This window comes from Aphelocoma coerulescens, chromosome 17, assembly GCF_041296385.1.
Source record: "Aphelocoma coerulescens isolate FSJ_1873_10779 chromosome 17, UR_Acoe_1.0, whole genome shotgun sequence".
In the NCBI taxonomy this organism is placed as follows: Eukaryota; Metazoa; Chordata; class Aves; order Passeriformes; family Corvidae; genus Aphelocoma; species Aphelocoma coerulescens.
Window position 1 is genome coordinate 8,001,837 of NC_091030.1, and position 22,657 is coordinate 8,024,493.

Sequence of the window (22,657 nt, forward strand, 5' to 3'; positions counted from 1 at the left end):
TTAGGAAGCAGCTCCTTCCTGTCTTAGTTTCATTAAGATACTGCCCAGAATTTATTTCTTTCTCTGTTTCTTTCCTCTGAGTGTTAAAAAGGATGTATGGGATGGTGGGAAAGCTCGGGGGACCTGTTGGCAGGTGTGGGGTTACCACAGTTTGCTCGTTGCAGTCTGTTATTCCACGGAATTACAACGAAATAAATAATTGGATTAGGAGAACCTGCCCACAAGGGAGATGAAAAAATCACCCAGAGAAACTCTGAAATCCACATGGAAAAGCATTGAAAACTGGGGGAAGAGGGAAGAGTTTAACTCCAAATGACTTTGAGGTGGTTTTGGGGTTTTTTTTATCCTTGTTTTAATCTATAACTTTGAGATCATCCCCAGTCTGATGGAAGGTGAAGGCTGAATGTCTGAGGGGGAAAATCGATTCCTCCTTGACACAGAAAGGAAACAAATGGGAAGAGGATTCAAATATGGATAGAAATGTGTTCTAACTGGTTTTTCTTCCAGGGTGACCGAGGGTTTGATGGCTTGGCTGGTTTGCCTGGTGAGAAGGGAAACAGGGTGAGTTTTCTCCCACTTTTTTCTGGCTGGGATGAAACCTTGGAAGGAGGAGGTGGCTGGGAGGGACTGGGATGGGCACTGCGGTGCCATGAGGAGGGGATGAGTGTCCCTAAGAGCCTGTGGGGTGTCACAGCACCCTCCCAACATCCACATCCCAGGGAGCTGCAAGATCCCTCTGCAAGATCCTTCTGGGACTGCTCCAAATGGGAATGGGGAGGAAAAAATTGCCTTAACACAATGCAGCCTAAAAAAACAAGGCAAGAGGCAAAACCTGCTGTTAGATGGTGCAGTTGGGGGTGGAAATTGCCTGAAATTACAGTGGGTTCAATCTCTTTGCTTTATAATTAAACAGTAGGGGGAAAAAATGGGAGAAGGTGGTTATTTTGGCAGGCTGGGTATCCCTCCCCTCCCTGGAGCAGAGAGAGAGACAGCTGTGAGGGCACAGGGACCTCCAGCACAGACAGAAAAATCAAATCCATGCCTCAGTTCATCACCGTTCCCTGATGGTTTCCATTGCCAGAGCGTTTGCACCTTCTCTGAAGCATTTTCTGCCCTTTTTTACAGGGTGAGCCAGGCCCCCACGGCCCCCCGGGGGCTCCTGGAGAGGATGGGGAGAGGGTAAGTCTGCCTGTGGATTCAGCAGCCCTCGGAATTCCTAAGGAACCCCTGGAAACAAGAAGCAGATGCAGTGTCAGGCAGAGGCGTGGCAGAAGCTGCCAGCTCACAGCGGCTGCTCCCAGTCCTTGTGCCCTCCCTGGGAGGGAAGCAGGGGAACAAGGAGGTGGGAGTGGAAGTGGAAAGAAGAATTTGGCTTTAAAGATCTGGTCAGGAAACTCAGGTTTTGTTAAAAGAAAAAAAAAAAATATAGCACAAGAAAAAGGTTCTTCCTTTTGTTGGGCGAATCATCGCTTCTGATTCTTTGAAATCCAGAGAATTGCAGCGAGATTTGGGGAGCAGAAATTCCCGACAGAGGCAGGAATCAAAGATTAAATTGTTCACTTCTCCTGCAGTCAATAATGGAAGGAGTTTAGTAAAGTCCAGACTAAGTGCAGCTCTGGTTTAAGGGCAGAGGTTGGAAATGCTGAACCTACGGACGTGTGGTTCAACCCGAGGAGCCAGCATGGATCTCCCAGGCTCTAATCCCCTTCCACGATGGTTTTCCCCCACCTTGGGCTGTTAGTTTCCCCTGCCAAGCTCAGATAATCACACTTTCCTCACCACAGGCTGGGTAGCATTAATTAGTTTAATTAGTTGTGGCTGCAAAGTGCTTTGAGATAGAGCAGAGCAAAGCCGTGGCTGGAGGGGGAAGGAGGAGAGTCAGAACTTGAATCCCAAAGGGAAAAAGAAACAGTTCCAGGTGTGCAGGGAGGGCAGAACTGGGGAGAAGAGCATGGATTTATCAACAGAGGGGGAAGGTTTGCAAGGGCTGGGGTTGATTTCCTAAGAGGGAGCCTCAGGTTTGGGGTGATTTAAAAGCCGCTCATGGGAAGCACCAGTTGATAATTTTGGGGTATCCAGCAGGATATGGGAGAGGAGGGATGAAGAATTATCCCTTTGCTGCCTGAGGTTTATCTGAGGAGCTCTAATTTGAGGTTCCCATCCTGCCTTGAGGTTCGGTTTGGTGTTAAATCTTCTGCTTGTTGTCTCACCTGCCCCGAGTTGTGTCCACAAGCCCTTGTCCGGTGGCAAAATCCATCTTTCTAAACATCAGCAGGAATTCTGAAGTATTTTTAGGACCTTTCTAGTCCCTGGTAAACACAGATTTAGTTCCCAGGCTTCCAAGGTGTTCCTTGGGCATGGACACCCTGTCAGTCCTCCAGGGAAGCTGCTTTTCTGTGTGAATATTATCAAATAGGACAAAACCCCTGTGAGGTGACTGAATGAAAACTGTTTTTTTTTCTGTCTCTCATTGCTTCTGCTTCTCCCCGTGCCTCTGCTGCTGCCCAGGGAGATGATGGAGAAGTTGGACCCAGAGGTCTCCCTGGAGAACCTGTGAGTATCCCTTTCCTTTGGCTTCCCCTCTGGGGCATGGATTTGGTATGGAAAAGGTGTTTTTAGGGTCTCGTGGGGCAGCTTTCCCTGAGATCGTGCAGGGATTGAACTCATCGTGAAGTTCCACATGAACAATTTGAGTGTCTGTGCTGTAACAACTCTGCTTTGCTTATTTTCACTAAGACACCTCCCACAAATGTGAGGGGGAGCTTGTTCACTTCTTTGATTGTTTTTTTTGTGGGTTTGGGGGATTTTCAATGAAAAAAATTCTGACTGATTGTTTGCTCAGAAGAACCCTAACTCTAAATGTAAAGCTTGGCTTAGATTAATCTCATGCTTTTCCTGCCTGTATCCCTCTCCCTGGTTTGGGGTTGAGGTAATCAGGCTGGGTAGAAATTAGGTGTGGTCAATGGATAGAAAATACAGTTTCTGTGAGTGTTGATAGCAAATTCCAGTGAGAAAAGGGATTTATCTCAGGGCAGTGGCAGCTTCACCAAACAGCTCCCACACACTTTGTCCTGTGCAGTGTTAGTGACTCCTTTTAAACCTCAGGATGAAATCCTGGCAGGATTGAACTCAAGGAAACTTTTACATCTGACCTCAGTGGGGTCAATATTCTGCTCCCAGTGCACAAAACTTCCTAAATCTGCACTTTGTCAGTGTTTGGACCCCACGTGCTGTGGAGCAGCTGCAGCAGGAGCTGGGAATTCCTGGTGTCAGTAAGGATGGAGGAGATCTTAGTGGTGTTGGACAAATTCTTCGGATCAACCCAAAGGAATGCTTTCAAGGAGAATCCCACTGAAAAAAAAAAAACCCAAACAAATAGTTGTGTTGTCAGTTAAATACTCTGAAAAAGCATTTTTTCCCCCAATACTGAGTATTTTTTTAATTGGCAAACTCTGCTCGTGACTGGCTGTGGATTTCTGTGTGTGGTGCAGTTGCTGGCTGCTGATTTCACCCCAAATGCATTTCCTTTGTTATGAAAAGAACATTATCTGTCATTTCCTTTCAAAATGTCTGATTTGGTTGTGCTAAGGCCCAGCGTGGTGGCCCGAGAGTAATTGATGGGAATTGTTGGACACAGTTCATGGGAGACAGGGAAGGGTTGGCATTTACAGACTCACTGGAACTAAATTATAGACAAGATGTCTGATTAACTTCTGGGAAAGATTAATCAACTCAGCTATCTCCTTAGCACATGTCCAAGCAATAACTTATGGCTTATTAACTTCTTAAAAGCATTTATGTGCTCAGGTAACAGAGCAACAGAAGAGGAGCTCAAATGAGGATAACACACGCAGGGAAGTTGGTTTTTATTTCAGCAGCAGGAGTCAAAATCTCTGGGCTGGCCCAGGATAAAGGATTCAGGTGCATTACAAGGAATTTTGCTGTGAATATACACACCCTAAAGCTGGGGGTTTGTCTTCTCTGCCCTCAGCCACAAAAGGGTCACTCCAGATGTGGCTGAAACCAGTGGTGAGGCTTCAGAATGGGTTTCCCTCCATCCTGCTGCATTTTGCTTCCAGTTGCCCTCACCAGTGGAGTTTCTGCTCTGGGATTCATGCAGGGCTTTATCCCAGGAGGTCTCCAGTGGCTGGGAGAGACCTTTGGATTCATCCAGTTTTTGCTGGAAACTGCAAATTTTTTTGTAGCATCCAAATCCCCACGACCTCCAAGATGAGACATTTCGTTAATGTCTCTATTTCACCCTGTAACATTTCATTTTAATTCCTCTGCATCGTAAAAAGGGGGCTGTGCAATATTTGGGCAGACAGATAAAAGTGCCCATCAATCAAGAGCGATTCTCCTCCATGGCAGGGAAGGAGCTCCATCCATACAAATTCCCTGTGTTCCCCTCATTTCAGGAAGGGCCTGGGATTAAAAGCTGAGCTCTCAGGGAGTGCTCACAGATCCCACCCCTTTCCTTCCACTCCAAACCCCGCTGAAGGCTCCAGGCACAGGAGGGGCTGGGATGGCATTTGCAAAAATTCCCACTGCAGGAATACAAATCCTCCTGCTGTGTTTTCCTTACTGGATGTGGTGCTCCAATCCCACCAATTTTCCCAAAGACAATGCCAGGTTAAATCCTAGGAATGGAAGGAAAACACCAGGAGAGCAGAAGTCCTGGCCTGTTAATGCTGGATGACCAAATGCCCTTAAAAATGTACATTTATGCTGCAGGCTGGAAACCTTTCCCAGCCTTGCTGAGTTGTGTGGATTGTCCGTGACAAAAGCTCAGTCTGGAGAGATTTTTGGGATGATCTATTGGTGTTATCAGGTCATCCTTCATAACTTTCCCAGCTGGAATGACTTGGCTGCCAAGAGTTTTGCATCCTTGTGTGGGTTACGGAATAATCCGGGAATAGGATTAAATTTACAAAGAAAAGTTGGTTCCAGGGGAATTTGTTCCAATCCAAGGCATAAATGGCTGTGCCCATATTATTTAGCTTTACAACACAAGGATCTGTGCCCAGGGGATTTCTCTCCCAGTTTGTAGCTCAGGGGAGCTGCTGCAGCAGCAGCAAGGTCCTTCCCAGCCCTGCTGTGTCCGTGTCCAGCTCCTCCTGATCAGTGCTGGGAGAGCATTGGGAATTCTAACCCTGTTTTTTTCCCCCCCACAGGGACCCCGAGGACTGCTGGGCCCCAAGGGACCCCCAGGACCCCCAGGGCCACCGGTGAGTTCCCTGCTCCCCTCCCCAGAGCCTCCCAGACCAAAACCCCCTCAGCCATTCCAGCAGATCATCCAGCTGCATAATTTCCCACATGTGGGCAATGAAAAGCAGTGGTATCCCAAACAAAAAATCATGGCTCAGAGTCTGTCTTCTCCCCCATTTTCAGTGGTGTCACGTCCAGTCACAGCAGCAGCAGATTTGCCCCACCTGAGTAAATATTAATGCCTTGCTCAGGCTGGGAGGGAGGAATGGGAGTTATTAACACAGTGCCTTTGCTATTAACTCCTGCCCGAGGGCTCTGAAGCAGTTCCTTCATATTCCAGGCCAGAGCTGAGGCTGGAGCATGTGGGATTTTATTCAGGAGACCTCATCCCTGGAAGTGCTGATGCAGGGGCTCTCCCTAAATCACTGCTGCTGGCTGGAATCCCAGACCTTAAAACCCAACCCTAAAGCTAAAGGGGTCAGTGTTTAATGGGGAACATTTTGTGGCCCTTCACCCCTCCTGGGATGGGAAGACACCTTTGCTGTGAGCTCCTGGTGCTGCTGGAATTTAATGAGGAGGAATTGAATTCGGGATTTGCTCCCAAACTGTCTCATCTCCCACAGATGGGATGTTCCACACAGATCCCAGCAGGACCTGGAGAAAAGGAGGCTCAGGGAATTCTTATTCTCTACAAATCCCTGGCAGGAGGTTGTGGTGAGGAGGGCCAGTCTCTTCTCCCAAGCAACAAGATGAGAGGAAAAGGCCCCAAGTTGTGCCAGGGGGGAGGTTTAGGGTGGGTATTAGGAACAATTTCTTCCTGGAAAGAGTTGCCAAGCAGTGCCCAGGGAATGTGGAGTCACCATCCATGGAAATGTTCAAACCCCACGTGGATGTGGCACCTGGGGACGTGGTTTGGTGGTGAACACAGTGCTGGGTTAATGCTGGGTTTGGTGATTTTATTTTTTATTTTCCAACCTTAACAATCCCATGATTCTGAAATGGCAGCAGGGGAACATCTCCATGTTCCTCCCTCCGTGAAGGTGCTCAGGGAGTGTTTGGCCCCCAGTTTTTTGGCACAAGGCAGCACAGCCCTGTCACCTTTACCTGCCTGCATCCCAAGCCAGGTGTTTTTCCCTGTTTTCCTTTGCCACTCCGTGCCTGCTTGCTGTGGGATGCAATCCAGCCAGGATTTCCTCAGCCTGGTGCTGATTGTGCCTCCCAGGCAGGTGAAACCAAAGGGGAAAGCACTGAAATGACTTTAAAAATCCACCTGGATTCATGGAATTGGCTGCTTTACCAAACACCTCTAGGGAATTGTTCCCTTTCCACATGATCCAAGGGGTTTCTTGCTTTTTTATTATTTTTATGGCAATTTCCCTGCTTTTGTGGTGTGAAATAATGAGGTATTTTCTCACTGCTGCTGTTTTTTAAATCCTTTCCAAGGGTGTGGCTGGCATGGATGGACAGACAGGTCCCAAAGGGAATGTGGTAAGTTCTCCCTGCAAATTTTTACAGGCAGTTCAGATATTCTATACAGCAATATGTGAAATTCTGTTGGATTAGGTTTGCTAATTGCTTTTTAGCCTGGTCTAGATTCCTATCAAAGCCTGTGAAAAGCACCAGGATCATCTTCCTGCAGCAAATGGATGTTAATTTATTGTAATTTCTGATGGAATTACACATTATTTCTCCGTGGAAGATGAAACATTTTCGTCGAGATGCATGCTGGGCTAATGAGTATCAAACCAGAGGCATTTAACTGAGAGGGAAAAAGTTGCTCTGGGTCTTGGATAGATGGGAGGGGATGGATTCCCTGGAGAAGAAATGCAGAGCCAGGTGGTGTTAGAGCCTTGCTCAGCTCTTTTGGGCTGGAAATCCTTGGGCAGGAGTCAGTGTGCCTTGAAGTCACTTCCCCCTTCCTTATCCCATTTGGAAAAGCCATTCCCAGGAGCTCTTGGTTACTGGGAGAAGGTCAGAGACGGTTCCGGGTGCTGTGGGAGGGTGTGGATCCAGCTCAGGTTTGTCCAGGCAGTGGGAATACAGGGTGTGTGGCTGGGGAATATTCAGGAATTGTGGTTCCAGCTCCATCTCACCTTTCCCACCTTCACCCCTGCCCTTGTCTCCTCACAGGGCCCTCAGGGTGAGCCAGGCCCCCCAGGACAGCAGGGGAACCCAGGGGCTCAGGTAAGAACAAATCTCCTTCTTCACAGGTGGGAAAAAGGGATGGAAATCAGCACCAGCCTCTGTCCCCTGCCAGAAATGGGAGCAGCAATTTGGGAGATTTGCTGGGAATTGGCTCGAGGAGACTTTGCTGCTCCAAAAACTTCCTGAAAACACTCCCAGTGTCGGATCCCCCGGTTCTCACCTGGCTGTGGCAAAGCCAGAGCTGCTCTAGGAATCTCTTTGGCCAAGTCACACCTTGGCTGATGTTTGGCATCCATCCCACTGTGCAGTTGCTGCAGAGCCAGATGTACAGTACAGATACCCAGGCCTTTCCCATGGCTCTCAGGGAATCCTGCTCCTCAGAGCATCCCTGTTTCCCTCCTGGGCCCAGCCTGGCTGCCCACAGCCCGTGCAGCTCTCCAGAGCTAAAAGGACATTTTCTTGTCCCTCACAAAACATTGTGGGAATGAATGGAGCTGGGGAAATCCCCAGCCCTCACAGGCACTAAAATAATGCTCAGCTGAAACTCTGCCAATGTGCATTTGGAAGGAATGACTTGTTCCTTAACGACCCTAATTTTAATTTTTTTTTTTGCTTTTCACAGGGCCTTCCAGGTCCACAAGGTGCCATCGGTCCCCCAGGAGAGAAAGTGAGTTTAAATTCAGCTCTGGCCTCAGCTATGGATTTACATTTTGCTCCTTCAGCTGCTCCTTTGCCCCATGTGCAACATCTGTTTGCAGCCGTGGCCATGAAAGTCTAATGCCTCTCATTCCAGACAGAGCAGAGATCAAGCCAGCTTGGTTTACCTCTAATTCATCATATTTGCATTCATTTCCCCTCTGAGGAGAAACATTTTGAAGGCAGCCTATGGTAAAACATGAGGGGAGGATTGAAAATTGTTCTTTTTCCGTGGGTTTTGGGAGTCTGAGTGGGATGATAATGGGAAGAGCCCATGGATCCCCTCCCTCTGCCTCTCTGATTTTCTGGCTGTTGATGCGGGACTGGTGCTGGCCTCGAACCAGCAGGATTTAAAAGAGGAGAAGTTTCCCCCAGCAGCCCTGGGACCAGCAGGATTTAAAGGAGGAGAAGTTTCTCCCTCAGAGGGGTGGTTCAGGGTTTGCTCAGCTCACACTGACACTGTGTGTGTGTCCCTGGGTGTCCCCTCCTGCTCGTTTGGAGTGGAATTATCAATAATCCCCCTGTGAAGGATCACACTGACAGCTCTGCCAGATAAGTGGCACTTCCTGATGTGTGAGAAATCAGCAGTTGCTAATTAAAAGGTGCTCACTGAGCAGTGTTAGAGCAGCAAGTCCAGTCAGCCAGGGCAGCTCCTCTCCTTTGTCGTTTTTCACCCAAAAATGGGCATTTCTTTGCCCTGTGACCCCATAGTTTGATATCCTCCACCTTGTCCTCACACAGCTGTGCATTATCCTGGGTTTTTGGCAGGATGTGGTTCCTCGAGCTCCTGTGGAGCTCTCATTGCTGCATCCTGGCTGTGTGTGAGGTGCCAGCACGGGCACTGCAGCATCCCGGGGTGCTGGAACAGCTCTGCCCACAGAAAGGCACCGATTCCTTACAAACTGGGGCGGTTTCTCCATCTCTCACAGCTGGGAAAAGCAGGAAATGTGGCTGAAAATCCCCATCCTCTGACGCTCTGGAGGAGGCTCTGATTAATGTTCTGTTTGCTTTTAGGGCCCGCTGGGCAAACCTGGCCTCCCTGGCATGCCTGGTGCTGATGGGCCCCCGGTAAGTGCTCCTCTCCTGCCCTGCCAGGGCTGATCCTGCATCCACCCAGCCTGGAATGGCCCCTGGCCTTGGGAAACGGGAGCCCAGGTTGTGATTTGAGCCCCTCACAGCTCAAAGGGAGGCAATGGGAAGGGTAAAAGCAAGAGAAGTCATGGGTTGGGATAAAGGCAGTTTAATGTGGAAATCAAGAGAGCTGAATATGGAAAAAAACCCACATCCTGCAAGGTCAGCTCTCACCCTCCTTGCAGGCTGGGATCAGTTTGGGAAGCCCCATCACAGCTTTGCCCACTCTGGGTACTTCTCACCATCTCTCCAGGCCTCTCTTTCCACTCTTCTTGTTCTTCCTGTGTTTTCTGGATGCTGGCAGCTCCCCGAGGCACGGATAGATCCTGTGGGTGTTTATTCACATCCCAGCCCGTGCTTGGGGTGCTCCTGGCCTCGCCCTGGGCGCTGCTGCACAGGGGTGATAAGAGCAGGTGAAAATTACCTGTCAATGTTCCATTCTCGCACCTTTCCCCCTCTCTAATCCCTCTTTAAACATCATTTGCTCCTTGCTCTGGAAATCAGTCTCAAAAAGATCACCGGCCTTTCAACCCAGTCTCATTTTTACCCATCTCATTCTTTCATTTAAGAATGAAAACCGCAAAATTGTTTCATTCTGCAAATGTAAATGCAGAGCACGACCCGAGGAGAGAAAAAAAAAAAAAAAAGAAGAAAGAAAAATTGCATTTCCCACCCTGGGATTATCATTCCTACGGAGGGCACTTGGAACATCCGTACAATTGTTAGCTGAGTCAACAGAGCAGCTCCAGCAAAGCCCAGAACATCTCTAAATCTGTAGGTTTTGATGGGAAATTCCAGCAGCAGCCTCCGGGGAGGTTCTGCTGGAGAAACTCTATTTATATGCAGCCTGGAGGCTGTGGAGGGGCTGCAGAGTGGCTGTGCATGGACAGGGACCTTTCCCACAGGTGGGCAGCGTTTGAGGGGTTGGGTTGCTCTTTCCAAGGACAAAAAGCGTTCTGTTTATAGGAATCTGTCTTGGAAAAGCCCTGAAAATCCCTGAGGGCCTTGCTGCGAGAGCTGCTCATCAAGCTGTGATCTCAGGAGCAGCCAGGGAGATGGGCACGGTGAAAAGGGGGATATTCAGTGCAGGGTGGGCCAAAGCTTTTGAAATCCTGCTGCAGGTTCATCCTGGAGCTGAAGGCAGGAGTGGTTTTATGGATCCTCTGTGCCCTGGTGCTCTTGGTGCCATTAAACTCACAGGACACACTGAGATGTGAGTTTTCTCCCCCATTTTGCTGCTGTAGGAATGACAGCTGTCATTCTGTTCCTTTATTAAACCAGCCTGGTTTAGGGAGTCTGGCTTGTCTGACATTCCTGTTCTGAAACTGATGATGGGAGACACTCAGAGTTTTCTTTGTTATATCAGAAGAAATGTGTGTATTTAAAGGAGAGAGTTCAGTGAAGACACCAGTGAGTGCAGAATGGCTTTAGAGCAGCTGGAGGTGCTCCCATCATCCGTTAAAAATCCAAGTCCCTGGGTGTGCAGTGAGTGCCCTTTTCGGGGTCATTGATATTCTGGATATTGCCAATCCAGGAGTTCTTTTAGATCCCAGCTCCATTTGGGATCCAGCTGTAGGGAAACCACTAAAAATCATTTTGCTGGATTCCCCCCATTTCTCACTGATCCTCCCAACTCTGCCTGAGGCAATTCACACTTTGATTTTTACTGCCTGTAAAAGGCTCTAAATGCTGTTGATGAGAACACATTGGAAACTCTGAGATGCTGAATTATTCAGCATCAAATCCCAAGAGGAATGCTGGCCAGCCTCCAGCCAGCCTCTGTCTCACAGGGATGCAGGTTAGCTGAGCACTTATCATGGGATTTGGGACTGAATTCCAGGAATTAGGAACTTAATGAGGGGCTCTGACCAGTCTGGGCATCTTGTGACCTTCACAAGTTTCCTGCCACTTGGATTCTATCTCTTTTTCCTACCTGCAAAATTGTTGCTTTGCTGCTGAACTCACCCAGATGTTCTGCTGTGCAAAGAATATTCCAGAATGCTTCGTGCTGCTCTGCTGGGAGGTGGTGAAGGGTAAAATTAGCAATAACCAGGTAGAAAAGCACCAAGGATCCAAATGCTGCTCTCTTCCTTCTGGGAAAAGCGAGGTGGCTTCAGGGGGGCCACTTGTGTCAGTAGGAGCTTCCTGGGGAGCAGCTGCTCTCTGACAAATAAATCACAGCTACCAAAGCATTAAATGTGCACTAAACCCCAAAATTCTCTTTGTTTCTTTTAACCATAGGGTCATCCTGGAAAGGAAGGTCCTCCTGGAGAGAAGGGGAGTCAGGTAGGTGTCCACAGAACCGTCAGCTCTGCCAAGAGATGGATCTCCACAGGGATGGCTGGGGAGTCAGGGATGTGGGGCAGGGGAGGTGCTGAGAAACAAACCCAGTTAAATTTAACAGCTGAGCCCAGATTTGATCTGTCTGGGTGTCTCTCCTGGTCTGAGCTCCTCCCAGCTCTCCTGGCCAGCAGACCTCCACAGACCAGCTCACAACAGGAACCTGTGAAGAGGAGCTTGCTCTTGACAGACACAAATAAATATCCTTTGTGGCACAGGGAATGTAGAAAATAGGGGTTTTTTCCCTCCCCTCTCAGAGTCCCTCTTGAACAATATATTTGAGATTATTGCCAGAGGCCAAAGCCCTTGAATTATGCACTGGTCCATCTGTCCAGGAGATTTGCCAGCTGCATTCCTGCTGCAGCCCAAGCATCAGAAAACATTGCACTTGTCCAAAGTCTCTGCTTAGAGCTCAGCCCAGCTGGATGGACATCCAGGAGTGCTGGTGCTGCTGGACACAACCACAGCTGGATTTGTCCCACTGGTGTCACAGGAGGCTGAAAATTCCCACCTTCCCTTTTTGGGGGTGATCCCTCCTCTCTGAGATCATCGCTGGTTCTGCTGTCCCTGCAAACCAGGCTGGTTTGGGAGCAGAGAGGCAGCAGAACATGTTCCTCCTCCCTGGTTTTCTTCAACCCAAACCACAAATCATCACCCTGGTGCATAAATCCCCTTCTAACAAGTTTTTGCCATCCTGACTCTTGTCATTCTCCTTTTCCTCTTGGATGGGTCTTTGTCATCAGCTCAGCCCACCACACCTGCTGCAGGTGATGCTCCTGCAGCTCCCTGGGCTATTTTGGACTCTTTGGGGCTCTTTTGGGCTATTTTCAGGTGGCTGCTGCCATTCCTATCCCATGTGGGAAAGAGGAAATTTGTTTTCCACACCCCCTCCTTATCTCTGCACCTTTGTGCTGGTTTCTGATGTGTTTTTCCTGTTTCCATTTTGTTCCCCTCAGGGTCCCCCCGGCCCTCAGGGCCCCATTGGTTATCCAGGACCACGTGGAGTCAAGGTAAGGAGATGGAGAAGCAGTGTCCATCTCACTGGAGTTCTCCAGCCTGTGCTGGACACTGCTGGTGGGCACAGATGTCCACTCAGGGCCACCTCAGTGACCACCTGCATTTATTGCTCCAGCAAGTCTTGGGCCAGCATTTTGTCCATGGGGATTACAAATTCCCGGCTCCTCAATAGCCCCAGTTCAGCACTTTGGAGAGATTTCCCTCATAATTCTGGGAGAGCAAGGCTCTCTCCCATTCCCATTCTTCCCAGTTTACAGCCAGAGTAAATCAAGTAAAACAAGGCTGATAAACCAGAGCAGCCTTTTCCCAACACAAAGCCAGCTTTTCATGCTCCTGGTCCCAAGCCTTGCTAGGCAGAGCCTGAGTGTCTCAGCCATGTGCTTTTTCATGGATTGAATTCCAGCTCCTGCCCCATTCCTGCTGCTGGTGAGGCAGTGGGGATTTTTTCCCCATTCACTTGTGGTTTTATGCCCATCAGGATGTACCAATTCAGGTGCACATGCATCCTGCATCCCAAAAATCCCATGAATCCACAGGGATCTGCACTGGCAAACACAAACACAGCTTGTAGACTGAGAAAGGTGAAGTTAAATCCTCTCAACCCCCCCTTTTCAACAGCAGAAACCCATTTGCTGTTCTACCATCAGTGGGATGTGTTTAACCAGAGCAAACTTCCAGCTCATTTCTTGCAAGGCTGCAGATGGAGATAGAGTGATCCATTAGGGAATGTTGGATTTCCCATTAAAGTTGGAACTGCTCCACGTTAGAGGCAGATAAAGAAATTGTGTGGTGCACCAAACCCCACAGCCAGGGTTTAGCTTCCTACAAGCAGCGTTCCGTGAACTGCACGAGCCTCCAGCTTGGGGAAAAAAGAAGTGTCTGATTGGGTTTGTAGCCATAAATAACTTTCAGATCTTTCCTCCCTTACCAGAGCCCTGCTCTGCTGCACAAATCTTGATGGGTTTTTAATTATACTTTTTCTTGATGTGCTAAAAGGAAGAAAAACTTAAAACGTCCAAGCAAAGCATTATTCCTTTTAACAAAAAAAACCCCAAAGTGGTGTTTTTTTCTTGTGCTGGTGTGGATACTCAATGTTTTTTCTCAAGTATGGAAAATATAGACAGAAAAAAAGATTTCATAGTGAATTTTGTCCCTGGGAACAGAACTTATAGGTAGAGACCACCAACCCCACCTACCAAATCAACACAGCAGAGGTTTGGGACTCCCTGGTGAGCCAAAAGCCAGAGGGCAGCAGCTGATATTTAATTAATGATATGTTTAAGAGCATCACCGTTTGCAGAGATACAATTACTGACATCAGAGAAAGCAGAAATCATCACAATTAATGGTGATTTTTAATGTCTTCCCTCTAAACTTTCCCTATACCTTGTAACATCTGGGTTTCTCTCCCAAGGGAGCAGATGGAGTTCGTGGGTTGAAAGGCACCAAGGGGGAAAAGGTGAGTTCAGTTTGGGTTGAGTTTCTACAGTTTCTGGGCATTTTTGCAGGTGGATCCCACAGGATTTTCCCTGGGACGTTTTCTCCTGCACAAGGGGTTTTTCTTGGAAAAAAAAAAAGGAGCCTGAGCACCCTTCCTTCATTCCTGCCCCTCCTCAGCAATTCAGCAGCAAATTCAGCAGTTTTAGCTTGGGATCTCCCAAACTTTAAAACTTTCTGGGAACTGTGTCTTCACTGCTTCTCAGGGATCAGCTGTAGGAGGAGATGCATTATTAATTAATCTGCAATTAAACCTCCTTTTAATGAATGGCTGAAGGAAATATTGCAGTGTCCTGGAGGCTGCCTGCAAGCCGGGTGTAAACCTCCTCCATGAGAATAAAACCAGTTCTACTTCAGAAATAATTGGTTCTCTGTGCTCCCAAGGTCTTGTTATTCACGTTGGGCCTGTTTGTGATGTTGGCTTGCAGGCAGGATGGGATGCAGGGCACATTTGGGGACACTGTAGGGGTCCCTTGGGGTTCTGGGTGGCTTTTCATGCCTCTTTGTGCACTCCAAGGACTTAGAGAAGCCACTGTGCTGGGCAGTGTGGGGACCTCAGCTTGAGCAGGGGCTGAACAGTGAGGCTTGAGAAACTTTACTTTTTTTTTTGCATCCCCTCTACACCTTGGGTGATTTTTCCCTTCTCCATTATTTAGGGTGAAGATGGTTTCCCTGGCTTCAAAGGTGACATGGGCATCAAAGGAGACCGGGTAAGAGTCTGGGATGGGATCAATCTGTGTCTAGCAGCTCCTGGCTGTTCCCAGCGTGGAACCATCTCCTGCTCCCCTGTATGACAAAGTGACTCTGCTGGAGCTGGCAGTGCCACAGTCCATCTCACAGCTCAGTCCTGTCCACTCTCAGATTTCCCAGTAATTCCCATAATTTATCCTGCAGTTGCCCTCAGCCCTCAATTAAACCCTTCCCAGGGCTTGCTTTGCACATCCAGCCACGATTTGGGAAGTGGGAGGAGGGTGAAAGGGCTGCAATCAGATAATGAAGGCAGTTTTTGTGGAGATATTCCATGTGTGGATGGGATAACAGCTGCAGGAAAAGATGGGTTTTGTGGGAATCAAACCCCAGAGCTTTGGTCACACTCCACAGTTTAACCTCCCCTGGCCTCCTGGTGAAGCCCAGCTTTCTCCCAGAGCTGTTCGAGCAGCTCCATGGAATATCTGCATGGAATATCTATGGGATCTGGGACCTGCCTGTCTAATTAACACTTATCTTGTAATTAACAGGGGGAAATTGGACCCCCCGGCCCTCGGGGTGAGGATGGGCCTGAAGGTCCCAAAGGTCGCTCTGGCCCCAATGGAGATCCAGGGCCTCTTGGGCCTGCTGGAGAGAAGGTGAGCCAAGGATGGGAATTCCATGTTTTACACTAAACCCCACTATTTTGGCTGTCTCAGGTGGGTGGAGAACTGTGAGGGGACAGTTTTAGGGCAGAGGGAGGAAGAGGAGCTGGGAGAGTTTTGTGTGAAGGGCAGCCCGAGGGATGTGGGTTTAGTGCAGCCACATCGAGGCTTTGGTCTCTTTGGGGTTATTTGTTTGGGTACAATGCCTTGAAAAAAGAGATCAGAGGGGAATAAATGGAGAAATTAAAAGTATCATGGACTCCAGTCTAATTTAAATAAAACCCCAGCCATTCCCAATTAATCCCCAGCACAGTCACAGTGCTCACTCTGCATCTCCCCACTGGGAATCCCTCAGGGAGGGCAGAAGATGAACTCAGTGCCCCAAAGTTTAATTCCAGCCAGGTTCCATCTGCTCTGCTCCTCCCTGCACTCAGCATCTCCCCTTTCTGCTGGCTCTGATGCTGCTCCTGAGGTCTAACACACTTCTCTTTGTATTTCAGGGGAAACTCGGCGTGCCAGGACTGCCTGGGTATCCAGGCAGGCAGGGCCCAAAGGTAATGGGGATGGGGAAGTTTGGGATGGGATGGAGAGCCCAGGGACACAGCCAAGCTCAGCCCCTCTCATGGGACGAGGTCCCTCCTTCCCACCCATGCAGGACAAAAATAGGGATGGGCAAAAATAGCTCCCAGCCCTGAGCTGGTGGAATTCAGGGGCTGGTTGTGCATGGCTTCGGTCCTAAAGTGGGGGGAAGACCTGGAGAAGGGATGGGATGTGCAGGGATGGATACAGACAGGCTCCCTGGGAGCTTTCCTGCTGGTAAAAGGCATTATAGTCTTTCTCCTTGGATTAGGGTTTTTATCTTCCAGGATAGTGTTATCTAATTAATTAAGAAGAATTGCTAATGACTCAGGGTCTCCCTGAAATGAAAATAAAGCTGCCATTTGCATATTTGCAAACATCCTTTGTAGCTTATCTCCACGCCCACCTCCTTGTGGGTCATTTTTGAGGCGTTTTTTTAAATTAAAACTGTGAATTCCACTCCATAGACTTAGGCTACAGCCCGGTTTTCACATGCCCTGGAGGCTTTGGGAACTTATGTTTTTGTTAACTTTTTCTTAAGAATCGTATTTCATTATTCATGTTCACTGCTTAAAAAAAAAAAAAAAAACAGCAAACCAACCCGGGCTTGTTTCATTCTGGAGACGTAATTATCTGCAAGAGATTGTTTCCTGCTTGTGGTGTGGATGGTTTGTTTTTTAATTTGCATTTTATATCTGGAGTAGGGTTGGCAAGGGTGTTTTTTGCATTTTCTTGGACTAATTCATATTTTAAAAGCAGCAGCACCAATTCTCCAGGCACTGACATCAGAAAGGAACAAGCCAGGAGTTAAATTTCCATGTGCACCACAGTGACTTAGGAGCTAAAATCCCAAATCCTGCCTGGGCTCCCATCACATCCATGGGCTTGGGCCTTTGCAGTGACTGCTAATGAGGCGTGGATCTGGTTTGGGGTTTTTTGTGTGTTGTTTTTGGAGGAAATTTAATTTCTGAGGTCATCCCAGGCCTGAGTTGGTTTTGCTGTTTGTAGAGGGAGGTTTAAGGGACAAGGGCTGGGAGCTGCTGGGGTCACTCCAGGCTGGTGGGTGCTGCTGGGGATGGCCAGAGCTGCCCCTGGGTGTGTCCTGAGCCTCTCCCTCTCCGTTTGCTCTTTCCCAAGGGCTCCATCGGCTTCCCAGGATTTCCAGGAGCCAACGGAGAGAAGGGCACACGGGTAAGAGCTGTTTTGCCCATTGCTTCACTGATTTCTTTGCTCTCTAAAGCTCCTGGGGGATGTGGGCATCTCTCCCCTGCTTCTACAGAGGTTTTCCCACCTAGGAATTGCCCAAAAAGGCTCATCCCAGGATGGGGTTCCTGCTGCAGGACAGGAGGATGCTGGTGATGATAACACAGCCAGCAGCTTCCCAATTAAACCCTGGAAATTTTCCCCTCAGGATATTTTAAGAGGCTCCTCCGAACCTGAATCCTTCCTGCACTGTCAGACTTTGCTCAGGGCACAAAGAGCTCTTTAATTAACAGTAATTATTAGAGATGGCTGGATCTGTTCAGAAGCAGCCAGAACCATTTTGAACCTAACTTGCAATTCTACATGCATGGCTGAGAACACTCTGGCTGCTTTTAATAAGCTGCTCAAAATTCAGAGACGCCCTGGAAATCAGGGGGTTTCATCCCCCAGCCTTGTCTCTCCCTCTCACCCCACCTCCACAGCCTTCTCTCAGAATAGGAATTGTCTAAATATACTGACTTTTTTTTTAATCTGCTGCAGAACATGCTCGAATTAAGGGATTCAGAGTACAAACAAAGTCATTTTCTGCACCAGCTCCGGTCACAGTGACAAGAAGGGGGAGTGAGGACAGCAAGTGGAATTAGTTTCCTTTTTACTCTCATTTAAATAGAAATGACTTCTAACAGACAGCTTTGAGAGGAGCCCAGGAAATATAACTCACTTTGCACTGCGTTAATATCGTGCCACTGCAATTTGGGTTCTATCCATCCCCCTTTTTTATTACTTCATTTCATTTTGAACTAGAAATGCTCATCCTCATCCTTCCCTCTGCTCCAGCTGGGCAGGAGGAGGGAGGCCAGGAAATTCAGCCTGGAATTCCCTGGAGCCCTGGAATTACCTGGAATTACCACCTTCCTTCTCAAATCAACAGCAATAAAACCCCTGGGCTGGATTTTTGGGGGGTGTAGGAGAGCAGGGAGGGATGTGCTGCTTGGAACCCTCCACATCCATGGCTGGTTTTATTCTGGGATGGAGTAAAATCCATCTGGGATGGGAAACCTTCCAGGGAGTGGAGAAGGTACCAGGAGCTGGCCATTTATGAGGTTGGAACAAATCCTGAGGGGGTTAGGCTTGAATTTTGGCATTATCCAGCCTGAAAGGGACTGGGGACAGAGCAGATCTGATGGGGCAGGGCCCAGCTTCAGAACCAAGCCATGATAAGAGAAGACAAGACAAAAAATCAGCACTTTTATTCCAAATTATCTTTGTGCCTTTAACGGAGGTAGTGAGGCATGCCACACCCTTGTCATGCCACACGTTTCTTCAGTTCAGGAATTAAAAAGGGGTTTTTTACCTTTCAAACATTGATTTACTTCATGGCAATTTCTATTTTTAATTTTTTTTTTAGATTTTGAATGGGTGATTAGACCATTTCTACCGTTTTTATACCCAATCCACCAACCTGCACTCATTTTATCAGTGTAGACAGAGATTTTCATGGACAAATCTTTCCACTAGCAACAGGAGCTTGGAAACGTGAGAGTAGCAGAAATGCTGATTTTCAGTAACAGCTTTGCAATCCATCTTGGGGTTTTTTTTGGGTTTTTTTGGTTTTTTTTTCTCCCAAGTATCCCATTTGAAATAAGAGAAAAGCAGTTTTATACAGAATTATGGGCTGAGCTGGGGTCCAAATGCAGACCCTCATCTTAATTTAAGCCTCGTTGAGTCAGACTTGATAAATCCCCCTCTGGTTCTCCTGAGACCACTCAAATTGCTGGGTTTGAGTGTGTTCACATGGAGTCAAGAAAGAGAATTTCCAAGGTTTTCTCCTCCAGTTCATTGTGGAAGAACTCAATTTACAGCTGAACAACCCCAAATCATTTGTTTGCCTTTTCTTTATCACCTTGTCACCATTAAGCTCTTCAACCCCCTGGTTGATGTGGCCAAAATCATGCAAATCCCACATTTCTCTCACAAAATGGAACTCAGCTTTTCTGTTTGCTATTTCAGAGCACAAAGAGTCTTCCCAGGCCCTTAAATAATCTTTTTAAAAAGTGAAAATCAAAGGTGGAAGGACAGGACCTGCACAGGCAGCTGAATTTTGGTGTTGCAGTGCTGAACTTCCCCAAACATGAAAGTTCAGCTTGTAACTGTTCAGTTGTACAAAAAAAAAAGGCATGGAAAGGTAAAAGTGGGGAGGGGAAAAAGGGATGAAGATGATTAAAGGATGATCCTGAGAAAAGGCTGGGAAAATTGGGATTGCTGGAGAAGAGGAGCTGATTGTGGCCTCCCAGAACTTGAAGGGAACCTGCAGGAAAGATGGAGAGAAATAGTTTAAAAGAGCCTGGAGTGACTTTGGACTGGGCTTGGAGCAACCTGGACTAGTGGAAAGTGTCCCTGCCCATGGGAATGTTTGGAGTGAGCTGAGCTTTCAGGTCCCTTCCATCCCAAAGCAGTCTTTGATCCTGTGTTTGGTGCTTTTGGAGAATTATGACCCATTCAACCCCCTGAGAGCTGCTCATCACTGACCCCATCCTCAGCTCGAGGAGAGCTCAGGATCTTTTCAAGAGCTGCTCATGAAATCAGTAGTTAAACATGAATAAGAAATCTTCTTGTCAGAGCTCAGAGGCCTCTGCCACGAGCAGGGGACAATAGATTTCCCTGCTTGCCCGGTCTGACAGAGCCTGGGGAGTGTGGAACTCCCCAGATCCACCCATTTCTTTGTGTGCCTGGAAAATAATCTGAATTTAGCTGCCTTCACGTCAGAATCTTTGTTTGAAAAATATAGGTCTGTGTACGTTTGCAGGGAATATAAATTCTTTGCGACTGCACACGGGGCTGAATGCATGATTAATGACAGCAATAAGCAGGGGGAAATTTGGCTTAAAAATGGAATTGTGGAAGGAGAGGAGTGTGGGGGGCTACCTGAGGGGAGGCAGCACCCCCTCTTCCCCACCTGCTCCCAATTTAGTCTCCCAGAGCTCAAAGAAAACCAGCTGGAGTACTTTAAAGGGAATTTTGTCATTAATTAAAAAAAGAAAAAAAAAAGCCAGCAGGCTTTAATAAATGGAGCTGCAGAACAAGGAAGATTTCAGCAGGACTAATTTTAGCAGCTGGGAGAAAGTTGGTGGTAAAGTTTCCCAGCTCCTGTTTTATGTTCTGCTGGTTAATGAGTGTCAGAGCCGAGCAGGCAGCGCAGCGAGCTGATGGATTTGGGGCAGAAAGTGGCAAAGGGATATTTTAAGCAGCCAGTGTTCCTTCCATGGGATCGAGGCTTCCTCTCCCTTCCTTTCACAGGTGATTGGTGCCATTAATGGGCTGCAGGTCCAAAGGAACAAAGTCAAACCCCTCAGCTTTTTTTTTTTTTGGCCATTTGACACCAGCCAAAACTGGGCTTTTAGGCCATTCCTTTTCTTTTAGGCACAGCTTAAAGTGCTGCCAGATTGAGGCCCCAGCAGCCTCTGCCTTCTCCGTGTCAGGATTAATGCCAGTCCCCCATCCCGGGGAGCTGAGGGCAGCTGTCAGATCTCATGAGCTGCTGCCAAACAACGCCTGGAATTCCTTGTTTAGCTCCGAGTTAGGGAAGATCTGTAAATATGTAGGGCAGCCTAATTGGCCTTTGTGGTGGGAAGGAGCTGCTCCGAGCAGGAATCTGCTGCCACTCCTTCCATAGCCCGCTGCAGCACCTGGCAGCAGCAGGGTGAGGGCCCTGCCCTACGTCAGTGGGGGCAAAAAGGGATTACAGGTGTTGGGAGGATGGAGTTGAAGAGCTTTTCAGCTGGATTTATGGGATACTGAGTGGGTGGGCTCATCTTTGAAAGCCTTTGTGGGGTTTTAAAGGGCTCGGGCTGCTGTTCCTGAAGAAATTCGCTCCCTCAGAGAACAGATGTTGTCTGGACATTGGGATCACTGTCCAGACCTGCCCAAGTGCTGTAAATTCAAATAAATACAAGAATCAGGAGAGGAAAGTGAACCTGCTGCTGATCTTTTCATGGTAGATGAGAAGCAGAGAGGTTCTGAGGCAGTTTGTGTGTGTGGCAGGCCCTGCTGTGGGTTCCTCTGCTGTGGTGCTGGTTCCTAATCCCTTCTCCTTTTCCATTCCAGGGCACTCCTGGCAAACCAGGTCCAAGGGGGCAGCGTGGTCCGACGGTAACGAGCCAGTTCTTCATCCTTGTGCCTTTTCAAACCTTCTCACGGCCAAAGGGAAACTGGGATGTGCTTTGTGTCCTCACTGGGGGGTATCTGGCCTTCAGCAGCTGCAGCTAAGCCAGGGGGACGCTGATTTGGGGCTGGATCTCACCAGTGAATGTGGTTTAAGCGTTTCTGATGACTTTTATGCCACCCCTTGCTGCTTCTGGGATGATTTGTTGTCCCCATGTAGCTCAGGTGCTTGAGGTGCTTCACCTGAGGCAGCAGAGAGGCCTCAAATGTCCCCTTTTGTGTCTTTTCAAGGGTCCACGTGGGGAAAGAGGCCCCAGGGGAAGCACTGGAAAACCTGGCCCAAAGGTAAGGCTTGGGGGGGCCTTTGGGGTCGTGTTGGTGTAGACAGCATCTGGTTCACCACCCTCCATCTCCCTGCTTTCCTTTTTCATTGGATTTGGAAAGCTGAGCCCTCCTGAGGTTTATTCCCAGCTAAATGGCTCACAACCCAACTGCAGAACGTGTGCACAGGTTCTGTAAATGTGTTGGCCCAGGAGTCAGCAGGACTTGAAGTGCATGCCCAGACTGAAGACCAGCACAACCCCCACACCAGCACAACCCTACAGCCCCCTAATCCTCCCCTAACCCCTTGTTTTTGGTGTTTAAATAGAGTTTAAACCCCCTTAGAGCCCTTAGGCTGTGTTGGGGGTGAGGGGCTGTGTTGCTGCTGGTCCCCAGAGCCACTTTGCCTTCCCACTGTTCACCCAGGATTGGTCACCAGCAAAATCTGGGATTTTTCTCCCAGCCAAGCCAGAGGCATTGCCTGATTACCTGAGCACTGATCACCAGGCTTGATGGAAGCAAAGCTTTGGTTACAAGATGTTGTCACCACTGCGCTGCCAGATTTAAAAACAAATGTCTGGGCTTTGTGTTGGCAGGAATTTTTGATAAATCCCTCCTCTTTGGGGTGGCATTTATCTCTCCGAGGGAGGCCGCTGTGTGGTGGAAATATCCCAGTCTCCCCTGGATTTTGATGAAGGGATGTGTGGGGAACAAGCAGCTGCTCATTTGTCACTGGCTGCTGCTCCTGACACAGAATTATTATTAGAGAGGGCTGGGGGAGTTGCTGGGGTGTGGTGTCACCGTGGGCCTGGTGCCATCTGAAGCCTTTGCACACAGCAGATTTGGGTATTTTTTAATGGTCTCTTGTTTTCCTTATTCCTAAAAGGGCAACTCTGGTGGTGATGGCCCCCCTGGTCCTCCTGGAGAAAGGGTAAGATGAGCTGGGGGGTAAAGCAGGACGCAGCTCAGTCCAGTGTTCTGGCAGAGGAGGTGGGGTTGCAGGCCTG

The 22,657-nt window shown here is 48.4% G+C and overlaps 1 protein-coding gene across 2 annotated transcripts in view; it reads left to right on the forward strand.

Annotated features, from left to right (window-relative positions):
• Positions 1 to 22,657, forward strand: part of COL5A1 (collagen type V alpha 1 chain) — a 133,344-nt gene that overhangs the window by 82,867 nt on the left and 27,820 nt on the right. For both annotated transcript variants that reach the window (XM_069031576.1, XM_069031577.1), the window contains exons 18-35: positions 508 to 561; positions 1,126 to 1,179; positions 2,509 to 2,553; positions 5,175 to 5,228; positions 6,652 to 6,696; positions 7,339 to 7,392; positions 7,976 to 8,020; positions 9,064 to 9,117; positions 11,422 to 11,466; positions 12,477 to 12,530; positions 13,952 to 13,996; positions 14,691 to 14,744; positions 15,273 to 15,380; positions 15,887 to 15,940; positions 17,103 to 17,156; positions 21,273 to 21,317; positions 21,621 to 21,674; positions 22,537 to 22,581. In XM_069031576.1, coding sequence (XP_068887677.1) covers positions 508 to 561; positions 1,126 to 1,179; positions 2,509 to 2,553; positions 5,175 to 5,228; positions 6,652 to 6,696; positions 7,339 to 7,392; positions 7,976 to 8,020; positions 9,064 to 9,117; positions 11,422 to 11,466; positions 12,477 to 12,530; positions 13,952 to 13,996; positions 14,691 to 14,744; positions 15,273 to 15,380; positions 15,887 to 15,940; positions 17,103 to 17,156; positions 21,273 to 21,317; positions 21,621 to 21,674; positions 22,537 to 22,581 — 963 coding nt within the window. The remainder of the gene's footprint in view (positions 1 to 507; positions 562 to 1,125; positions 1,180 to 2,508; positions 2,554 to 5,174; positions 5,229 to 6,651; positions 6,697 to 7,338; positions 7,393 to 7,975; positions 8,021 to 9,063; positions 9,118 to 11,421; positions 11,467 to 12,476; positions 12,531 to 13,951; positions 13,997 to 14,690; positions 14,745 to 15,272; positions 15,381 to 15,886; positions 15,941 to 17,102; positions 17,157 to 21,272; positions 21,318 to 21,620; positions 21,675 to 22,536; positions 22,582 to 22,657) is intronic.